Consider the following 21,914-nt stretch of genomic DNA (forward strand, 5'->3'; position numbering starts at 1 on the left):
TCCTGCTCGGTATATCAGAGATTTTGCATTGTTCAATGTTTGCTCCTTATTTAAAAATTGTCCCTCTGCTAGATGCGCATCAGCTGCTAATGTTGTCTGCAGGGATGTTGACGTATTCGGAGCCAGGAATGTTCTACCCAAACAAATTTTATATATAATATAACTGTTAGTATTTTTATTAAATATTGTAACGTGTTTACGTTACCGAAGACGCCGTAGAGATGGTTAATTGGGTTTATTTAACAATCTACAAATAACGGCTACAATTAATTATCACAATATCACGGGTTTCCACACTTTACAAACCCTACAACAAATCTCTTAACACTGTCTTCACTTGTCTTCACGTACTACTAACGCGGGAGCTATACAAGTCTCCCTGAAATACACACTCCAGATATGACTGGTTATCACTGGTTATCGCACACGCGGCTGTAGCTCTGTTTCAACTGAACTCGTAGCTGCTGTGGAGTCCACTTATGTAGCCTTGCGCTGTTGCTAGTGTGACGTGGCGTATAGCCTAGGACGCCGTTGCTAGTGTGACGTCACCGCTGTTGATTAGCATTGCATAGTTACCAGGTTACGGGGGCTCGGCTATCTTCGGCTCCGCTCGTGACGTCACCGCGCGTTGCGCATTGCGGGGTGATTACTCGCCTATTACGCGAGCGCTAAGTTACCGCTACGTGGAGCTGGGGCGGTAGGGATCAACATGTCACAATATTTATGTTTCATTCCATATCAGCTATTTGTTTGTTTACTTATACTTTTATTATTATTCATTATTATTTCTTCTCAGTACTTACTTGTAATTTGTATGTGACTTTTAATAAGTTTGACTATAATGTAATTCATTCATTTGCACTGTGCTGTGTCTGTAATTGGCCTTGCGGCTGTTGACTCGGCACATTAATAATAAAGAATTGAATTGAATTNAGCATGTGAAAATACTGTTGGCTTTTTTATGCACAACAGCATTTACTTCAAGCAGCCTTACAATTTCCAGCATGGAGCTCTATCAGAGGATTAGGCAGTCTATGGGTTAAAGCTTTGCCAGTTTCTAGTTCCATTTTATCCTATGCTACAGTAATATTAAATGGAGATTTCACTCAATTATAATACTGATGATCTGCTGGGATTCCATCTGGTGACATAATGATAAACTGCTCCATATGTAAAGGAAGAGTAAGATCAATTTAAAAGAGGTTATGAAAAAAGCAGTCTTCTGGGCTTTGGCGCCGTGTATATGTGGTGTTAACCGACGTTTCGGAGGAACGATGGGGGCGATACGTTCCTCCGAAACGTCGGTTAACACCACATATACACGGCGCCAAAGCCCAGAAGACTGCTTTTTTCATAACCTCTTTTAAATTGATCTTACTCTTCCTTTACATATGGAGCAGTTTATCATTATGTCACCAGATGGAATCCCAGCAGATCATCAGTATTATAATTGAGTGAAATCTCCATTTAATATTACTGTAGCATAGGATAAAATGGAACTAGAAACTGGCAAAGCTTTAACCCATAGACTGCCTAATCCTCTGATAGAGCTCCATGCTGGAAATTGTAAGGCTGCTTGAAGTAAATGCTGTTGTGCATAAAAAAGCCAACAGTATTTTCACATGCTAGTTTAAAATTATAGGAGATTTAGGTAATAGGAAAGCTTATATTTTCCTCTGAACATCACACTTGCTACCATCTGCTGGCAGAAATGCTGTACTAAGTAATTAACATTGACCTGAATCCTTCATCTATGGCAATGCAGGTACACCAAACAGTCCTACTCACCTTTTGCATGCAAAGGGTTTAGTAAGGGAAGGAGGTTTAACAGTGATATGTAGATGTTGGCTTTAGAAATTGGTTTCAAGACTAAATTAGAGAAAATTTTAACTCAGGAAATGTTAAGTAGAGATATTCCATTGTAGTGAGATTTTCTGAAGTTGAAATTAAGTTATTTTGAATTAACTTCTGATTTGTGAATGCACTGTAGATAAAAAAAAAACTTCAGTAAGATTTTTAGATATTGCCATATACTGAAGTGAATCTGTTTTGACTTTGAATGTTGTATTGATTATAGCTTGTGCCTCATCACTGTGAGCTTAGTGTAACAAATACATGTATAAATCGTTCTAAACAATTTGTCTGTTTGTTTGCTCAGCTGGTGATAAAAGTAAAGCCAGAATTACCACATGTGGAGCTCAATTCTACCCTGAAGGAAAAAATAAAGGCAGCAATGGTGAAACGTTATAATGCTGACCTAAAAGCTCTTGATTTGTCCCGCTTCCACACAGATCCAGGTGAGACAATGCTCATCTACACTGTATGTGCTGTGATATATCTTAACAAACACAGTGGATGATCTAAGAATCCAGCTATACGTTACTTCCAGATTTAGCAGAAATCCAGTATATAAAAATAGTATACTGTTAATATTGTCACGTGTTTGGTGCATAATGTGACAAATAACTTCACACCGTATTGGATATAGCGAATTTATTCCACTCGCTCTTACAGTCACACCATTTACAATCTCACAATTACTGCCATCGGCAGTATCACAGATACTAGGCTGCAATTAACTGGTTACTCTTTCTCTAGTAACTGGCTCAATACTCACTACTCACTAACTAATCACTCACTCCTCACTCACTGAATAGTGTTCGCTGTACCTTATTTAGCCTCGGCACAGACAACACAGAAAACAGTTATGTAATGGGTACCCCTGTTGCCTGATGCCGTGTTTACATGTTGCCTAGCAACACGGTCGAGAGTTGTTTACTGCTCTGTAGCAACCGTCGCATCCCTTGGTTATGTCACCGCGGGGGAGGGCGGGGTGTTGACTGGCCTATTACTGTAGCAGCGGCAACGCTCCGAAGGTGTTATGTCACCGCTGGCAGGGTAGGGGTGTCCTGCATAGTGCAAATATGTCATAATGTATATAATTTTTGTTTTGTTTTTATTTTTCTCATGGGGTGAGACTGAGTCCACTTGGTACTACAGCCACTCTTTGGCTGTTTAGCAGCCCCAGATGATAGATGATTGTGGACCAATTGTTGGAATGCAAATTGGCAGGTGAAACTGAAGTACTTGGAGAGAACTTGCCCCGTTATGACTTTGTTCACAAAAATCCCACATGACCTGACCCGGAACCCAGGCCACTGTGGTGGGAAGCCAGTGACTAGCCACCTGATCTATGGCATAGCCCTATACTGTTAATAAACTGCCAAATGAAGTAATGTTGCTGGAAAATACAAAGAAAAAATTTGATCATGACTGTTTAGTTCAAAAAGTTTTTAATTTTTACATTGATGGATCTCTTTCATGCGTGGTCTTACCTAATTACTTGAGTTACTTTAAAGCTTATGTACAGAATCTGTCCTTGAATGTAAGTGGATTCTAGTTACAGTTATGTGCAATATAATAGTCCATGGAAAACCATCATTAGGTCAGTTAATTAGACACATAGTTTATTTGTGTAGTTATCAACAAGTCCTGTTCCTTTGATATACCTTTTTTATGTTCTTACTACAGAAAGTGTATTTTATTTCCTTGCACAATCTGGGCATCCCTGCTTTTAGACAAATTTTGGAAAATATTAAATTCCATATCAGCAACTCAAGCCACACATTTTTTATGAAATAGGTGTGCATGTGAATAACCAATCATGTAGTATGTGCCTGCTCATCCAGCTTGTCCCTCAATTTATCTGTTATCAGTTTGAAAAGGCCTGTGTTGTGGCTTTGGAAGTAATGAATATATGAATGAATGTATAAGGGGATAAGGGGAGGGCCTTCTTGCCCCTTGCACTGTGACCACAGTGATCTATTGTGCCTCCCATTCTGATTATCCCTTCAACCATTCTGCGCTTCAAATGAAGCGTAGAATTTTGTACGTGGGGACGTTGAAATAGTCACTTGGTTCCATAAAATACTGACCCAAGTGACGTAATCTTAAAGAAGCTAAGGCCTCAGATTCGCACAGGATATGTGTGGCTGTTTCATTTTCTTCTTGACACCTCTCACAAGTTGGACTGTTACTTAGTTCCAGTTTGAAGAGGTGTCCTTTGAGGTGACAGTGTCCTGTAAGTAGTCCTACCACCCATTATAGCTGGTTCCTTCGCTCTTTTAGTAGAGGGCCCTCGTATGAGTCCAGTCAAGGATCCCCAGTATTTCTTGTGATTCATATATGTCCAGTCCCTGATTGCCTGTCTGGCAACTCCTATAGAGATGCCACAGGCTGGTTCAGGTCCTGTGAACAGATGTTCAGCTCCAATCTTGGCCAACTGATCTGCTATTTCGTTTCCAGCAATACCCTCATGCCCCAGCACCCAGATCAGTTGTACCCTCTTATGTTTGGCCAGTTCCATGAGAGTTTGGTGGCAATCCCAGACCAATTTTGTGTTGATCTTGTCAAGCGCTTTAAGTGCAGCTTGGCTGTCAGATAGAATGTAGATGTTCCTATTTCTGTAGTTCCTAACTAGATTCTCCATTATACATGCATTAATGGCATATACTTCTGCCTGGAATACTGTCGTGTTCTGGACAAGGCTGAAACCTAGTTTCTGCCTAATGCCAAGTATTGAACATAAGCATGTACACTTGATGAACTCGTGAAATAGGGTACAGGGATCCACCAGTGTCCACGGGTGGTAGCCAGGTATGGATGGAGAGAGAGGCCAAGGGATATGTATTGTGGGGGACCCATAATCAGTGCTATATGACCGCTTTTTGCAGTCGAAGGGACTGCCGAAGAGTGATAGAACAAGTTAGTCATTATCAAGGCATGTAACTTTTTATGAAATACACACACACCATGTAATGTACTGGTCTTTTTTTGTGTTAACTATGTAGGTAGTTAGTTATTTAGAGAGGGTGGGTTTCCCCATGCACCGCGACCAGTTTGATCTATTGTGCTTCCCTCTATGATATTCTACCAGTCTCTTTACCCTACTGATAAATGGTGCATACCATCAGTCCCGCTGAGCAAGCGAGTTCGGCCACTTGCTTAGCGGTGTCTATAATGCTTCCCCCATCTATCAGAGGCCTTAGAGGCTATTGTTTGGCAGGAAACGTCCGTGAATTAGGCTCAGTGATCCCCTTTGGGGATATGAGGTTCTTTTACATGCCTTAAAGTTACGACACGGGACACAGCTTAAAGTCCCTCCCGGAGGACTTATTCCCTGAATTTTTCCGCCCTTAAAAATTCGACAACCTCCGCTGGGTACTTGAACCCGCGTATCACGAGTCATGAGGTGGGAACGTTACCTCTAGACTACGGAGGCCGCTTAACTATGTAGGTAAATAAAATTACTGTTGATCATCAGTGTGAATTTTGACACAGTTAATCATCTGCTGTTCATAACTCTTGTGTGAACTGGAATATCTTACTGTCAATAAAGAATGCAGTGGCAGGCTGTTACGAGCATGGTAATGATCCTTGGAACAGTGGAATTTCGTAACAAATTTAGCATCTGTTAGCTTCTTAAAAGGGACATTGCTGCATGGTCTTGTGTAATTTATCAAATCAGGTTCACTACAACTGCACTGTGTAACATAAAGTCTGTCAGTAATTTTGTAGACAGTCAGGCAAGGGATTTATATCAGGACCCTCTATCAGAAGAACGAAGGACCTGTTGAAATTAAACAGAGGTCAGTTCAGGTGGGTGGTAAGATTAAATACTGGATCCTAAAAGGACACCTTTTCAAACTGGGAATGACAGATGATCCCACCTGTGAAAGTTTCCTACAAGAAGAAGAATCAGTCACACATATCCTATGTGATTGTGAGGCCATGGCTTGCTTAAGATATCGCCACCTGGGTCAGTTCCTCATGTAACCAAGTGACTTTTATGACACCACCATAAATAAAGTCCTACATTTCATTCGAAGTGTAGGATTAATAAAGGGTTAATCCGAAGGAGATGCACAATAAATCATTGAAGGTTGCAGTGCAATGGCTGGATTTTATGGGCCACTCCTTTCACACATATACATACACAGACAGGCAGGCAGATGGACAAATACAGTTTTTATATTTTGTGTTCATTTTACCCACTTTATGTGAAGAGTGCAATAAAGTGGGGTGCATCATATAAATAGAGAGGATGTGGTATTTAACAGGAGCAGAGAAACGCCATTGTGTTTAGAATTGTGGGTATGCACAGTATTACTGAAGATTAACTTGAAATTGTGTTTTCAGATCTTGTGGATAATTATGCCGTGGCGTTATTGAGACCCAACGTGATGTTGGCAGTTTTAGATATCATTGTGGAAAATGTTCCGGAGCTGACAGCGCTTGATTTATCTGACAATAAGCTTTATGCACTTGACAGCCTGAATGTGCTTGCTGCTAAAGTTCCGAACCTCAAAGTCCTTCACATCGGGAGAAACCGGGTGAGTTGCTGTATTCAGATTGATTAATGCTGCATCATTTTTCAGTTTGTTACATGTGATTTTCTGCTTTATGTTGAAGCATTTTTAAGGTAGGCCTTTGCTTCCTTATTACATACTGTCGATGTTGAATGAGTAGCAGTCTTGTTCAGGAGGCCCAAGGTTCAAATTGTGGCCTGGAGACCGGCAATCGTGATTAAGGTTTTTTTATTTCCTTTATTCCTGACAGGATAATATCAGGGTAGTACCTCATAAGGCCATTACCATTCCTTCGCCATCCTCTCCAGTTTATTATTTACTAATAATTTTTTCATTTTATACTCTGTAATCTGGCCAATAGAAGGTTGCATTAAGTAAAACAAAAAATGTGCTTCCTTTTCAAAGAGATTGTTACATTTTTCATGAATTTGGACTAAAACTGAGGAAACTTAACTGCACAAGCAACTCTAGTGTTTTGCCAAGAAAAGTGGCTCAGATGGCTTTGATTTGTATTGAGGAGGTACTTGGTTCATTCTTGGCCATGACACCTGATATATTGACTGTAGTTTTCATGTTTTCCCAGAGTCCCTCCAAGTACCTTAAAGTTAGGCCTTGATCATGTCCTTCCACATTCTTTCCAATTATCCACTGTCTAGTCCTTTAAAACTATATAGACTGAGTACCTGACAGTGTCATTAAATAAGAGCTTACTAAAATAATAGTATTTTCATGCTGCTTGATGTTATAATTTCCATAAAAGTTTCAATATGATATCAGAATATAAACATGCAGCTGATATGTGGGTGTTCTACATATTTTCTACATTTGTCATTTCATAATCATTTTATGTAGCCTATACAAATATCTTGGGGTATGCGGTAGCACAGTAGGTTGAGGCACTATGCCACAAGCGGGAAAGTCGTGGGATCAAATCCCGATGAGGTGAATTTTTCAATTTACCTAATCCTTCCAGCTGCACTATGGCCTGGGGTCGACTCAGCCTCTGACAGAAATGAGTACCAGGAATATTCCTGGGCATAAAGGGCGGCTGGTTCATAAGGCTGACAACCTTACCGCCACATGTGAACTGATTGTCTAGAAAATGTGGGAACCTCAACATCTCAACCACATGGGCCTCCATGGCCTGTTACAGGGATAGCTTTACTTTTATAGAAATATGTTTGGTGGGGGGGGATAAAAATTGCCATAAACCCTTTTATATATGTAGATTATTAATGAACAATAAACTGGACTATCCACCTTTCATTCTCACAGTCTGTATCTCTATGACTGTCTTGTTATTCTCCCTTCATGTAATGGTACTAATTACTGAGACTGTAAAGTATGTATGTCGTAAGTACGAGGCGTATCCGCAAAGTAAGTTCCGTTTCCAGATATTACTGCTGCAGCGCCATGATCACAGTGATGCGCATGCATGCAGGGTTTTTCTTTTTTCTTCAGTAGCCCATTGGAACTTACTTTCTGGATAACCCTCATGCCTTTTCTTCACACAGAAATAGCACAACTTTTAAACTTCTCATTCACTTAGAATGAAAAATATGCATCTGTTTTTCAGTGACTTTCTGCATGGAATGGTATGTTTCACTTTAGAGAGCATGATGGCTATAGATTAACTTTATGCATGTTCAGCAGGCTTCTCAGTTTTAGAGTTTTATGCTTTATTTCTAGATTCGAGACATGAACCAGTTCAGCTGTTTAGAGAGCCTCCGTGTGGAAGACATAGTGCTTCGTGGAAACCCCCTTTGTGACAAATATCAGGATAAGAATTTGTATGTGAGGTAGGACTGGATTTGTTTAATTGCTGTAGGTGTCACCAGATGGCTGGTGGAATTGTCAAGAAGAATGAACCTTGAAGTTGAAGTTATGATGTGGTTACATATGCATAAATTTCTTTGCTGTGTAACCATCCAACTGCTTGGCCAGAGATGAGGCCGCTAACTTAAAAGAGACTGAGATATAATAATATGCTGCCTTGTTATGGCTGTCACATCCCCTCATTGGATTGTGGAGCAGTAGTGGAATTATGATTAGTGGGGCAAAACCAAAAGTACCTAGAAAAAAGCTACTTCAGTTATGCTTCTTCCACCATGAATTTCATATGAAGTTACTTGGGAATGAACGCAAGGCTCTGCAAAAGGAATCCTTTGATTTACTTTATTGTTGTGTAAATGGTTCCAATACCTTGATTTTATAACACAACAGGGTGCACAAAAATAAGGATATGGAGAAGCCAGATTTTAACTATCTGGGCTGTGGCATAGTTCGTGAACATGCATTCATTCATTCATCAGTAATCTGTCAGACGACAGGTCCACAGCCTCTTCCAAAACAGTTCCTCCACTTAATGCGATCTTCTGTTTTTGGAAAGAGACTATCCAGGAAAAGTGATAATGTGGTAGTTTTTCCATTTGCTTTCCACATCGCAGTACAGCAGCCGTTCAAAACCACTCTGGTCACGCCTGCTGCTATACGAACTTGAACCATCTCGAGCATCATTTGCTCTGTGCTTCAAGTCGCTGCTGATGACGCTGCTTCCGGCATCAGTTTTTGGTGTCTCTCTTTGTCTGATGCCTACCCTTTGACCTGTCCAGCAAGGGAGGCCCTGCCAGTAGCTACGCTACCGCTGGTATAGCTCTCAGGGTCCTTGGCATTATCAGTGTAAAAAAGTATTGCCTGACTTTTAGATGATTGATATGAGAAATTAAAGAAGGTGGAAGGTATTTTTAAGTTCTTGATTTGTTTTCAGTGAGGTACCACATTATTACACAGCCTATATTCAAAATTCCAATGCACATGCACAGCCTGATCAGAGATGCTTGAAGTGCCATCTGTTTGATAGAATTTCTAAGTATTAACTGTGTCCTGTTTGAAGGAATAGTATTCTTCATGAAATGGTTAGGCTCACTGTTAGGTACATGCTTCGCATGGTGACTGAGGCAGCCTGTTTGATCAGTAGGTATGCTGATGGGTTAATTTATTGAATGCTGAAATGTTAAGTTGAACACAAGAAAATTGAGCACCTCTTGTATAAATGTTACAGTGTATATTTGCTGTTCAGTAGATCATTAGTCAGGATCCTAAAATCATTAGATCATGTTTTGACAGCAGATTGCGGCTTGATGAAAACTGTGTAACTAACAGGGTCTCTAATCTTGGAAAGGTGATTTGCTGGAAAAGAAGTGAAGTTGATGTAAGTAATGATAATGTGTTCCATTGTTTTTTGTTTTTTGGGTACTCGGAGAAATATTCAGAACCTTTTTGTCCTAAACGGAGGCCACAGAATGAAATCCCATGGATTGACTTTCACGTGTCTCTTGTGCTGCTATGTATCTTCCCAGCATAATACACCAATCGCCCTTCAGTTTTCAAGCCATTCTGTTCACGCAGCTGTTGATAGGATAACTGTCACTAGAAACAGCAGTCTATGCTGGTTGACATATACCAGATGGGGCTGGTGGGGAACCTCGAGCACTGTCATTCCAACCAACGATGGGATTTCTTTCCATGGGCTAGGTATAGTTGTAAAGAAGTGTGTTTGGTATAAAAGAAAAAATACAAACCAGCAACTATAATGGAATTCAGTATATGCACATGTGATTGCTCTTTCTCTCTCTTTCTCTTTATATTTGGGGGAGGGGCCCAGGGAGTAAGTTTCGTCTCTTTCGTGAATTATAATTCCATCTTTGAGTACTAAGTACATGGAAGGTAACTATACCATTTAATATCAAAATTGAAATTTCAGATGGTCAGTATGTCAAATATTATTACAAAAATTAAAATTAAAATGGACAAAACATATGAGAAGCCTGTATTCCTGTTCTTCGCTTATTCATACTAAAGACTACAGAGTTGTTCGTTTTATATTTTCTTACACATTTACTAATTTTTTTAATGTATTATACTCAGTGACATAATATCAAATTTATTTTACAAATTCATTAGTTCTGTTCACATGCATGTTTGATGTTTTTGACTCAATACATCACTTTTTTGTTTACAAATTTCATCCGTGTGTGTATTTGTAAGCACAGTTTTTAAGTCTGCCATATTGTTTCATATGTGCAAAGTTTGCCTTATTTATTAACACTTTTCATATTTTCACTGCAGCTGTGTTTATCAATTCTGCAAAATAAATAGAAATATGGAGTCACAGCATTCTTGAAAATCTAATAACAGCTCATCTAGTTTAATTATAAATATATTTTATGGCATGTTTAAAATGTTAAGATTCACAGGACACGTTTATGATTTCCAGTGATTCATGAATGAAAGTAAATAGTGATCCATGCCCCTAAAAGCAGAACCAGTATGACGGAAAAATGTTTTAACTCCTCGAAACTTCAGTAGATGGTAGCTACCTTATGTGTCCTTGCAGATACATTTAAATGGTAGGCATTTCCTAGTATTGCAATGTCATTTTTAGATCAGTTTTGATGAAATGCATTTTTGTTCAAACAGAGACCACAAAGGAGCATAAGGTAGCCATCTCTTGATGACAAAATAAAATACTGTCACTGTGTAAGCACAGACATTAAAACTTCGTGGAAGGGTGGGATATCTTTTTAAACAGAAAATCTGACCATATTTTGGAGACAGTCAAAAATGGGCCCAGCATTGTTGTATGGTTCCTTGAGTGTTTCCAAGTAAAATGCTGAGCATTGGTACTCATAAACATTGGTATTTCTGCTGTTTTCAAATGTTTCTTGCCGGTAGCTGGACAGATCTTGTAGTTCATATAGTATGTTTTGTGAAAGAAGCAATAGAAATTAATGATAGGAAAGACATTGAAAGTATTAAACTGGCAAGGTTAAAAGAACATTACAAAATGGGATTTGTGAGGGAAGAAATAGAAATTACAAATACAAGCAGATTTTAAGTTGGTAGCAGCAGACCATCAGATGTTGGGGAATCACCGATCTACATTCATATGATCCGTGATATTCTGCACTGTACAACATTGAAACATATTAGGCCCAGCAGTAAAATAATACTGAGTGAAAACTATCCAGTTGTCAACTTTACATCTGCATCATGAACATAGGTGACCCAGGACGGCGACGGGGTTAGTGAACTAACTCCCGCTAGCAGGCACCATTAACATTAACCCAGTGACCTTCTGAGTGCACTCTTCATGGACAGTTAATGGTAAGCAATGTATGATTTTGGGAAGTGAGAAGCGACTTTAAAGAAAGAAGGGAAAATATTTAAATATATTGAAACCTACTGGATTACAAGATCTGACATTTATTGTTGTAGAAAAGTGGAATACTGAAATTGTTCGATGCATAATGAAGTATCCATATAAGCAGTAAATTAGAAATCATATTGGATTCTGATTTCACATGGACTTTCTTCCTTCTAAATTTATCAAATATATAAAAAGGGCAACTCCAAGTGAATTTTAACATTTTTCATTGCATTCATTTTTCAACCTCTATCAATACAACTGTATATGATTGAATGTTACAGGTTTCAGTTTGGCAAATAGTACATGTGAAACAACTTTGGAAGGCACGTATTCTGTTTCAGAACACTTGGAAAACAAATGTGCATGCTTTTTTGTATGTATTATTTGCAGTATATCTTACTCATATTGCTTGAATTCCTGTGAGCAGCTGATGTTTCACATCTAGACTAATTGGTCTGAAAATCACACTTAACTTCCTTTCTAAAACTACTTAAAATGAAGATAATTAAAAAGCATAATTTTGTATTTATATTTATAGTGGTTTCTTATGACATATTACATATGATTTGCAGGAATTGCTTTCTTGTAGAGATGTCTCAAATTAGAAAAGGAAATTGGGTTGCCATAAACCAGAAAGGCACAACTCCGCTTGTTCAGTTTAGTCATTGCAGTGTATATTCACAGAGTTTTGATAATGGATGGGGTCTGAAGTACTAGCCTCACCATGCCATGCATGGAAAGTTGTCTGTGCTAAATACTGAAGGCTTTTTCATCACATGGCTCTGATTTAAAGAGAATGATGGAAAGTGGATGAAATTCATCTAAGTTGCAGAAGATGGCTTTTGTGAAAGTCATTATTTGTGTATGACGATTCTCTGATATACCAAATCACTTTATGTGAGGGTTCTGTTCATTTCCCCATGAAGTACGTTATTTGGATTGTGGTATTTTAATGTTGTTGTGAGATGTTTGCAGGCGTCTTCTTCGGTGCCTTGCTAACTGTGATCAAACCTATTTTACAGCGAAGTGAGGAAGAGGTTCCCAAGAGTGATGAAGCTGGTGAGTGGTGCAGATTATAATACTATTTTCTTTCTTGAGTGGTACGTGTATTCTTTGCTTGTTTGTGAACTAAGAGAAAAATGGGAACAAGTTTATGTTTAAACATTGATGTTGGACACTTCATTGCAGAATCCATGAATTCCTTTGGATATTCCCTGAGCATCAGATCACGTCTTATGTTTCTAATTTCGATGTTAAAATCCTTCTGGTTTTGACATATGACCTTCGCTCAGTTGACCAAACTATGAAGAACTCCCCTTTTTAACGTGATGTGTTTGGTTGGACTTGAAGTCTGGAGATAGGGGCTAGCTCTATCCATTGGACCCAACTGAGTAGGTTTTACCTCAGGACGGGGACAGAATCCAGTCTCTGAAATGTTATGTTTTTTAAAAGAAACAAAACGGTTTTTAGAAAATAAGACAAGAGAATGGATGATGTCCAAAAACATAATACTTGTAGCAATATACCATCGTTGTAAACTTATGTTTATGTATGTGTTAATACTTCCGTTTTCTTGCAGGTCTTGTCAAAAAAAAGGATCCTATGGAAAGTGCTTACTAAATATTGTCTGTAATTTTTCATTTGATTTCACATGACACACAACAAATAACTTAGAAAAGTATGAAAGTAGTGTGATTTGGTGATCATATGAAATTTCAGTACAGTGAAGAAATCCTTTTAGAAGCTCATCTTTAAGCATTGTTCACCTACATACATTGTTTGAGGACCTCATTACACTTGATATTCTTGCATTACCATTGATAAAAATGGTGTTCCTTTTTTGTGGCCCTATAGTATTTTGGAGTTGAATGACCGTGATCTGGTACAAAAGTTAAGTGTCTGATCAGTACAGTGTGTTTGGGTGTGTTAGATTTTAAATTTTTATATTTTGTGACAAAACTGATCTAATTATATTTCAGTCAGAAGAATTTGCAGTAACATCACAGACAAGATGGAATGAATGAATCATCAGCAGACACATCTCTTTGGCAGTCAAATACAGAATACTTTTGTTGTTTTTATTTGTTTTTGAAGTGATAGGAGGCTGGAGATAACTGCATAATGACGAACTCATCATCCGTGCTCTTTGCCATGTACAATTGGAGTGATATAAAGAGAACACAGGCAAGGGTATGCAGGACACATGCAAGAGAAGAGAAATGCAGACAAAATTTTAGTTGGAAAATCTAAAAAAGAAAATACCACAAGGGAGAGCTAGGCAGTGAAACTTTTCCTTTCTCAGATAATTTATAAATGACATATTGATGTACAATGTGGAGTCTTATGTTTCTTCTTTTATATGAAGGATGGGGCTGACCTCCCTCCGCCAATACTGTTTGACGTGAATGAAGATCTACAATTGCCAAAAAGCAAGGGGAGCTACTTGTGTGCAGAAGAAGGCATGACTATCGTGCGACAGTTTCTGGAGCAGTACTACCATCTGTATGATAGTGATAACAGAGAACCTTTGGTCAATGCGTACCATAATGATGCCATGTTCTCAGTCACATCAGCCTACCCACCGGGTCAGAGTTCCACTACCTCTTCTAAGTAAGTTGTTAATTCAGGATTTTGTCATTTCACATAATTTTAAAATATGGTGTTTGAGATTTTTAGGGGAATAAAATTCATATTATGGTTGACCCTGAAGATGGAGGCAGCATGTGGTATCATAACCTGGAAGACCATACCATCATGATAGTGGTAGCAGTATATTTCTTCACGATGCTGAGAAGCTTCTACTAGATTACCACTATGAAACGTTTTGACCTTCACAATTGTATTTGCATTCCAGGCTTGTGAATTACATCACAGATAGTCGGAATCTCATCCGTGTGAAAGATAGCACCAGAAGACAAAGGTTTTTATACCAAGGAAAAATGGCCATTGTCGCATGTCTTTCCAAACTGCCCAAGACACAGCATGACCCTCTTTCATTTGCTGTTGACCTCACGCTCTTCACGGTAAGTTTGGGACACAAGTAGATATTGCTTCATAATGTACACATGCATACAGGTTACTGAGTTTAGTGTGGAATTAATGCTGAAGAACTTGAAAAGTAATCAGACAAGATTGAACCTTGTTGGACCATCGCCAATTTTCCATATGTGCGTAACATTTTCATGTTAGTGAAGACGTGTTGCTCTATCTGTACATTTCTTTCTTCACCTCCCTTCAACGACATAATACGCCTGAATCATAATAACTATTTTATCATCAAATGTCATTGAAAATTCAACAGGAACATTTGTTAGTTCTTTTTGCTAGTTACAATTTCTACAGATTATCCTTCCATCAATCCACTTTTATTCAATGTCATCCTTGGGGTACACTTTCAAATGATGATTTCACTAAATGTCCATGTTGTGTAACTTTTCTTGGTAAAAGTCAGTACTGCACCCTCATCTGATGCATAGGTACATCTCATCATTGTCTGTTGCTTCAGTCTTTTGGTCCTGTTTGTAACTGCAAATGATCCATATTCCTGCATCACATACAGATACAAACACATGGATAGATACAATCCGTATCCTAGTATAATGTGTATGTAGTTCCCAAGAAATAAGTGCAGTAAATTGAAAGGTTTTTGCTGTGGCCCAAAACATTTAAAAAAATTATATAAACGTCAGTCTGGAAATGCTTTGATAATGAACCAGAGCTGTTCGGAGGTGCTCCCAGCAGTAGTAGGATACTTCAGAACCTTGGTTAATAAGTTACATCAACTAGGGACAGTTTCGAATGAAATGTGAGTTGAAATTGGAAGATGTGAATGACCACTTTTTGTTTATCGCTACCACTTTCCCCATTCAACAGCGAAAACACACTGTTATTAGCCTATGATAGAATTCATTAATTTCACAACTGCAGACTATGGTTTTTTTCACAAATTTGGCGAAATAGTAGCAGACATATCAGTTTTCTATAGAATGTTATTTGAGAGTCTCAGTAATACAGTTTAGTTTGATACTATATATGAGACAAACTCCGTCGTAAGTGCAACAATTTTATTGTAGTCCTTTCTTCTTCCCTTCCTCCACACTACATGTTTCGCTCCTAAATGGCCATCATCAGGTTTGTATTCTTACGTAGCTGCTACACTGCCTGTAGTTTAAAATTTAAAATCACCAGTCTTTCCAATTGTATGTATGTATAAAATCTTTGTTAACCTACATTTTAGAAATCAAATTGACGCATGTAGGTTAACAAAGATTTTATACATACATACAATTGGAAAGACTGGTGATTTTAAATTTTAAACTACGGGCAGTGTAGCAGCTACGTAAGAATACACACCTGATGATGGCCATTTAGGGGCGAAACATGTAGTGTGGAGGAAGGGAAGAAGAAAGGACTACAATAAAATTGTTGCACTTAAGACGGAGTTTGTCTCATATATATTGTGTGAGTGTAACAGGATGCTTAAATATAATATTAGTTTGATACATTTGAAGAAGGAGTCAGCTTGGCCCCCCTTTGCACTTCAGGAACTTACTTTTTTGGGGGTTAGGAAGAACATACACATGACACTTAATGATGTGCTTCAAAACTGTGTTATATTTTACTACTTAAGTGCATTAGAAATAAGTTAGGCACAGTAATGAGTTAACCATTTTTGGTCCATTATATTTATATGCAGTTTTTGTTACGGTTTCTTCTGACAGCCACAGTTGATCTCGATATCAGTCACAGGCCTATTTATGGAGCGTGGACTCTCGAAGAACCAGGCCCTGAGGTCATTCAGCAGGGTATTTATGATAGTGCCTTTTGGTGATGGTTTCTGCATCGTTAATGAGCAGCTGTTCGTTACAAATGCAACCGATGAGCAAAGGAAGGTATGTATCTGTCTCAAGCAAATTTGTGATTAGCTAACTGTGGAGCATTGGTCTCAGAAAACACCGTGAGTTCTGTATATTTCTCTATGAAAAATTGTGTTGAAGATGCCAGTTTCAGAAGGGGGGGGGGCAATATTACGATAACAATTTCAGGCTTACAGGCAAGACAAATTACTGCCAAGTATGGACCTCCGTACCTTGTGATATACATGACCATGCACCTTTTGCCTCCATTAATATTCTGGTTGTGTTTTATCAGAATCTTCCTCACACTTAAAATAAGATCTTTGATTACATTACGATTTGTTTCCTTCATGAGAGGAGTCCAGAAGAGCAGCTTGAAGTTCCAGCCTCTATACTTTTCTAATGGAATAAAACACTGAAATTGTACATCTACTTCTGTGTGTGTAATTTTTTTAATCCAATAAGAGAGACAAGTTAAAAGCCAAGCTTTTGGTTATTTCCCTGGATGTTCGTTAGCTGGAGGCCAGCATTCTGGTATTACCTGCCTAGCATGAGTATATCTTTACACTATCTGTACTCATTCCAAGTGATAAGGTAATGGTAAAGTGGCCCCTATGCTTAATTAAGCATTGTGCCATGAATATGTATGGGAAAGTGACCATGAGTGGAGGTGGGTTCTCAGCTTCATACCACAACCACATCACCCTCAGGAAAGGAACATATATTACCTGTTGGATAGCAGGCTGGCTGGGTGCCAGTGTCGGTTTGGCCATGATGTTGAAGAGAAGAATCTTTTGCCATACTGAGAATCAAACCCTGCTTTTCTGGCCCATTCCCATTAGAGTTGCTCCCTTTGAATAAATTACTGTAAAATTGTTCAGCATATGAACCAACAATAAGTACAAAGCCTGTAACGATTCTGAACCTTAACTTTCCACGTTTCTATACATCAGAATGCATGTGGATGACATGTATTCAGGATATAGGTTTTATGGAAGGTTAATGGGTCTCTCAGCTTGCACTGAATTAGCTTCTCTTAACATCAAGTGTATGAGGATTCAGTGTTTCTTATCTCTCTTTTAGATGGTATGGAAATAACTTCATAAACATGGCACTTATATATTGCCTTCATCTTCTCTTAAGTTCAGCTGCATACGAATTCTGTACTGCTGTCTTCATGTTTGGAAAGGTCTAATGTGGTATGTTCTTTGTAGGTGGCATTTCAAACGCAAGTGCCAGTAGTAATGCCACCACCTACCCCTGTGGTCGTACCGGTAGCAGCTGCGACCTCTCCCCAGTCAGTGCTCATGGATGATAATGCAAAGCAGCAGTTGGCAGAAAGTTTTGCTGCCCAGTCTGGGATGAATGTTTGTTGGGCAAGAAAGTAAGTACTGAGGTTTCAGCAATCATCAGTAGTGGGAGTTCATGTCAGTACCTGATATTTTTAATATTCAGTATGCTCACAAGTAACCACATTTAACATTTTGAGGGTGTTTACATGTAAATGTGTTTTGCTCAATGTTATATTTGAGGCCACCATTAGAGAAATTGTGTCCTTGCATGCTTAATGTTCTCTTATTTTCTGTATGTCACTAATGGATAAGCTGTTTTCTTCAACAGAACCGTTGTAGGTTGCATGCAATGTTTCCCATCTAGACATTGTCTCAGACCACAGATATCAAAATCATTTGGAGCATGTCCGAGATATGTAGTGAAGTTCTGTTAGTTTGTGGTTTCATTTCATTTTATAATGGAACACTTGCTGACAGTGACTTTGTTGAGGATGAAAGTAAATGTGGTGGTGATAGTTACAAACCACATACCATGAAAACTATTTCGTTATGAATCCTAATGGTTTATTACTCTGTTGACAAGAGCCCACCACTGCCCTATCTTGAGCCTGTTGAAAGCAGTCCACACCCTCACACCCTGATAAATATCCCTTTGATACCAATCTTGCTCTTGGGTCTTTGCTGCATGTGGAAGCGAACATTGTTGCTCATTTTAGATGTATGTGCTTCCATCTGTATTCACGGTTGAATTGAGTAGGACGAGTGAGTGTTCACAGTGTGAACTTTGACCCTGAAGAAGGAGGTAGCATATACCTCAGAAACATTGGCAACACTGGCCACATTCACACAGAGCAAAGATTCAAGAGTGTCTTCAAGAGTGAACTGTCAGAAAGTCTAGATTCTATTTTAATGCTTTGCCCATTTGTACCTAAATCCCTTAATGGCCTTTTCCCTTTGTGTAGATAGATTTTTCTTCAGATGTGTCTGGAAACTTCATGTAGACTGGTGATAGTCCTTGAAGTGTCGGCATGTTAGTTGTTTTATTTGGCTTTGCTCCATCCTTCCCCAGTATAATCTGTACCTGTGTGTTGTTTAACGTGTGCAGTGATTGAAATTAACAGATATTTGTTTGTTATCTGTAAATTAAAAATAAAATTATTATCTGTTATTATTATTCATGCATTTTCTGTTACAATATATGTGTCAGTACCTTGCAGATAGTATGTGCAGCATCACATTTTATAAAATTATCTTCACGCTGTTACTATTTCTCATTTTTAAGCAAAGTTTTGACTTCACAGATCTTTTGCTTAGGCCCGGATACTTTTAGTGACAGCAGTATCAGTATACATGAAGAATACATTTTCCAAAACATTGTGGATAAAAACTTGTGTCAGATATAGTTAAGATCCAGGTTTTGTTAGAATTGAAACTCTTAGGCGTTTACTTATTACTGGAAGAAATATTATTATACTCTTGTAAGTGTAGTGATTTGTTTTCATATTTCCATGTGTAATGACTTGATGAAAAAACGGATTTCTTTTGTGTCAAGAGTAAAAAAGAGGAAATATGAGCTGACATAACTTCATGAGAACTGAAGTTAACTTCTATTTTTTTTTACAGGTGTCTTGATGAAACTGGGTGGGATTTTCAGCGAGCCATGTTCGTTTTCACTGAACTGAATAAACAAGGAACAATTCCAGCAGAAGCTTTTATTAAATGAGTATTTATATACTTAATTAAGAGATCATATGTGGTCCTTATAGAAACACTTTTCACTGAGTTGTGTTCCCATCAGTGTACCTGTGAACATTTTCATTCCATCTTCATGGTTTTTGTGCTTTCAGTATCATGTATGCCAATGAAAAGATTATGTGTATATTCGCAAGATGAAGCTGTTTTAATGGCTAAAGAGTGGGGTAGAAGAATTTCCAACAAACTTGAATACAAATCTCTTAACAGCAATGACATCACCCAAAGGCATGGATAATGCTTCAAAAGTACAGTCACTCTTTTCTTATTTTTATTGCAAGATTAGAGAAAATGTCAGTTGAAAGTTACAGAGTAAGGGATACTTTACCCACAAAATAGAATACATATTTAATTTGCACATCACCAATGTATATGTAGATGGTAGAGTGTTGATGAAGTCTGCTATTTTTTAAGCATTGTCCAAAACCCAGTTTGTATTCACAGGGGTTGGACAGAATAATGGAAACACTACAGATACTGTACACATTTCTGTATTAATATGATGTTGAACCATCTTTTGCCTTCAAAGCAGCTGCTTTGGAATGGACTCATACAAGTTTTGAACAGTCTTTAATGGAATTTTATACCACTCTTCTTGAAGAACTTATTCAAGTTGCTTTAGGAATGTTGGAGATAGGAACCGAAACCTGATTGGAATGCTCTTTAAATGATGACTGAACAAACAGTTCCAGCTGTGTGAATTGAGACATCCTCTCGGAAAAGTGCATCTTTTTTCAGAAATTTCTGGCTCATGGGATGCACCTGATTACCAAAGCTGTCTACTCGTACATACTCCCTTGCAGTACTTTGGCCATGAAGGGTAATGGGCCCAACAGAAAGCTCTTCTACAATTTTACTTCCCAAACCATCACAGAGCCTCCCTGTGTTTCACTGTTGGAACCAGGCCTTCTGGATTGTAGGCTTCCTTGGGTCTTCCCCAAATCTCTTCCTGCTGTAGTGAATAGCATGAAGGAAAACTCACTGAGCATTACTTTCAGTAATCAGAGGTTTAGTAATTGCAGTCCTACCGTGGATGTTGGATTTGTGAAGCTCATGTCAGACAGCTTTTGTGGAAACATGAATATTCAGTTCTGCTGTCACCTGTGCTGCAGTAGTTCTGTGATTTAGAAACAGTTCTTCTCAGTGTGGAAAGTTCTCTTTCAATCAGTGTTCATTTTTGCCCACTGTTCCTTTTCTCTGATGATGTCTTCCCATGATTTGTGTAAGAGGACATAACCTTTGAATCTGTGACTGGGTACACCAAATAATGTGGCAGTTTTTTATCTCAGATGCTCCGGCTAACTGTGCCCCAATGATCTGTCCTCTTTGAAAATCGGACAAGTCTCCCATTTTCCAGTTCTTTCACATGGACTATCAACACAATTACTAATGCACTGAAATGAGCAGTATAGTGTGTAAACAAATAAAAGAACATTCAGTGTTGGCAACTGAAGTTCTTTCAGTGTGCCCTACACAGGTTCTATTCCTCAATTTCTTAGTGTTTCCATTACCGTATTTACGCATGTATAGGCCACGTGCGTGTATAGGCCGCAGCACAATTTTCAGACAGAAATTATAGAAAAAATAATTTTCTTGGAATATTATTTCAGGAGTAGAAATTATTCCGAAATTTGGCAACGTAAATTTTTTTTAAATGAAGTGTGATTTAGAATATTTCGAATATAAGCTGCACCCCAGTTTTCCTCTTGAATTTTTGGCAAAAAATTTGCGGCCTATACATGTGTAAATACGGTATTTTGTTCACCTCCTGTGTATAACAACACTGTATCTATATCAGGAAGAGTTTCAGTTATTGTAAGAAACTTATACATGCAGGTAGTTAGAAATATCTGTTCTCAGTATAGGTTGTGATTGACACTTAGGTGTTGTTATTATGTTGCATTGATATTACTGGATGCATACAATTTTTACACACCGTTGTAAACAGTTCAGTTAGTTGAGTTACTTATATTAAGTAAGGACTGTTATTAGATCTTTATGTAGATACATTGCTGATGTCTGTGAGAATAAAACAAGTGGTTAGATGTGTATAATAGCATCTTTTATATAATTTTAAGCCAAATTATCACATTATTTGTTAGGAACATTTGATGCATCATAATGCACAAAATGTTTATTTCAAAGTTGTATACTTTTTAAAAGAAATGATTTCCATGAAACTTCCTCCTCTGGAAGGATAACTGTAACCACCCTCTTCAAAATGAAGGATATGTTAAAATAAAATACAGAGTGACTTCAAACTTAGACTATCTTCTAAACATTCTAACATCATGGCAAAGCACTACAGACATTTGGCTAATTATGACAGAATTTTAAAATGAATTATTATAATGGAGAAAGCTGAAGAGTTCTGTCTTTTGGATATAACACCCTGCAGTCTGTTGAAAGTCAACTGATTTTTCAGAGGAACATGGAA

General features: G+C 38.1%; 1 protein-coding gene across 1 annotated transcript in view; it reads left to right on the top strand.

The window, feature by feature from the left end:
- The window catches only part of LOC111869845 (nuclear RNA export factor 1), a 29,729-nt gene extending 8,761 nt beyond the window's left edge, over positions 1-20,968 (top strand). Inside the window, exons 6-14 of the mRNA XM_023861671.2 lie at positions 2,159-2,297; positions 6,199-6,392; positions 8,058-8,167; positions 12,600-12,636; positions 13,943-14,187; positions 14,432-14,600; positions 16,299-16,469; positions 17,648-17,817; positions 19,349-20,968. Of these exons, the coding sequence (XP_023717439.1) occupies positions 2,159-2,297; positions 6,199-6,392; positions 8,058-8,167; positions 12,600-12,636; positions 13,943-14,187; positions 14,432-14,600; positions 16,299-16,469; positions 17,648-17,817; positions 19,349-19,448 (1,335 nt within the window). The 3' untranslated portion in view covers positions 19,449-20,968. The remainder of the gene's footprint in view (positions 1-2,158; positions 2,298-6,198; positions 6,393-8,057; positions 8,168-12,599; positions 12,637-13,942; positions 14,188-14,431; positions 14,601-16,298; positions 16,470-17,647; positions 17,818-19,348) is intronic.
- The last annotated feature ends 946 nt before the right edge of the window (positions 20,969-21,914 follow it).

Source organism: Cryptotermes secundus, unplaced genomic scaffold, assembly GCF_002891405.2.
Source record: "Cryptotermes secundus unplaced genomic scaffold, Csec_1.0 scaffold286, whole genome shotgun sequence".
Classification (NCBI taxonomy): domain Eukaryota; kingdom Metazoa; phylum Arthropoda; class Insecta; order Blattodea; family Kalotermitidae; genus Cryptotermes; species Cryptotermes secundus.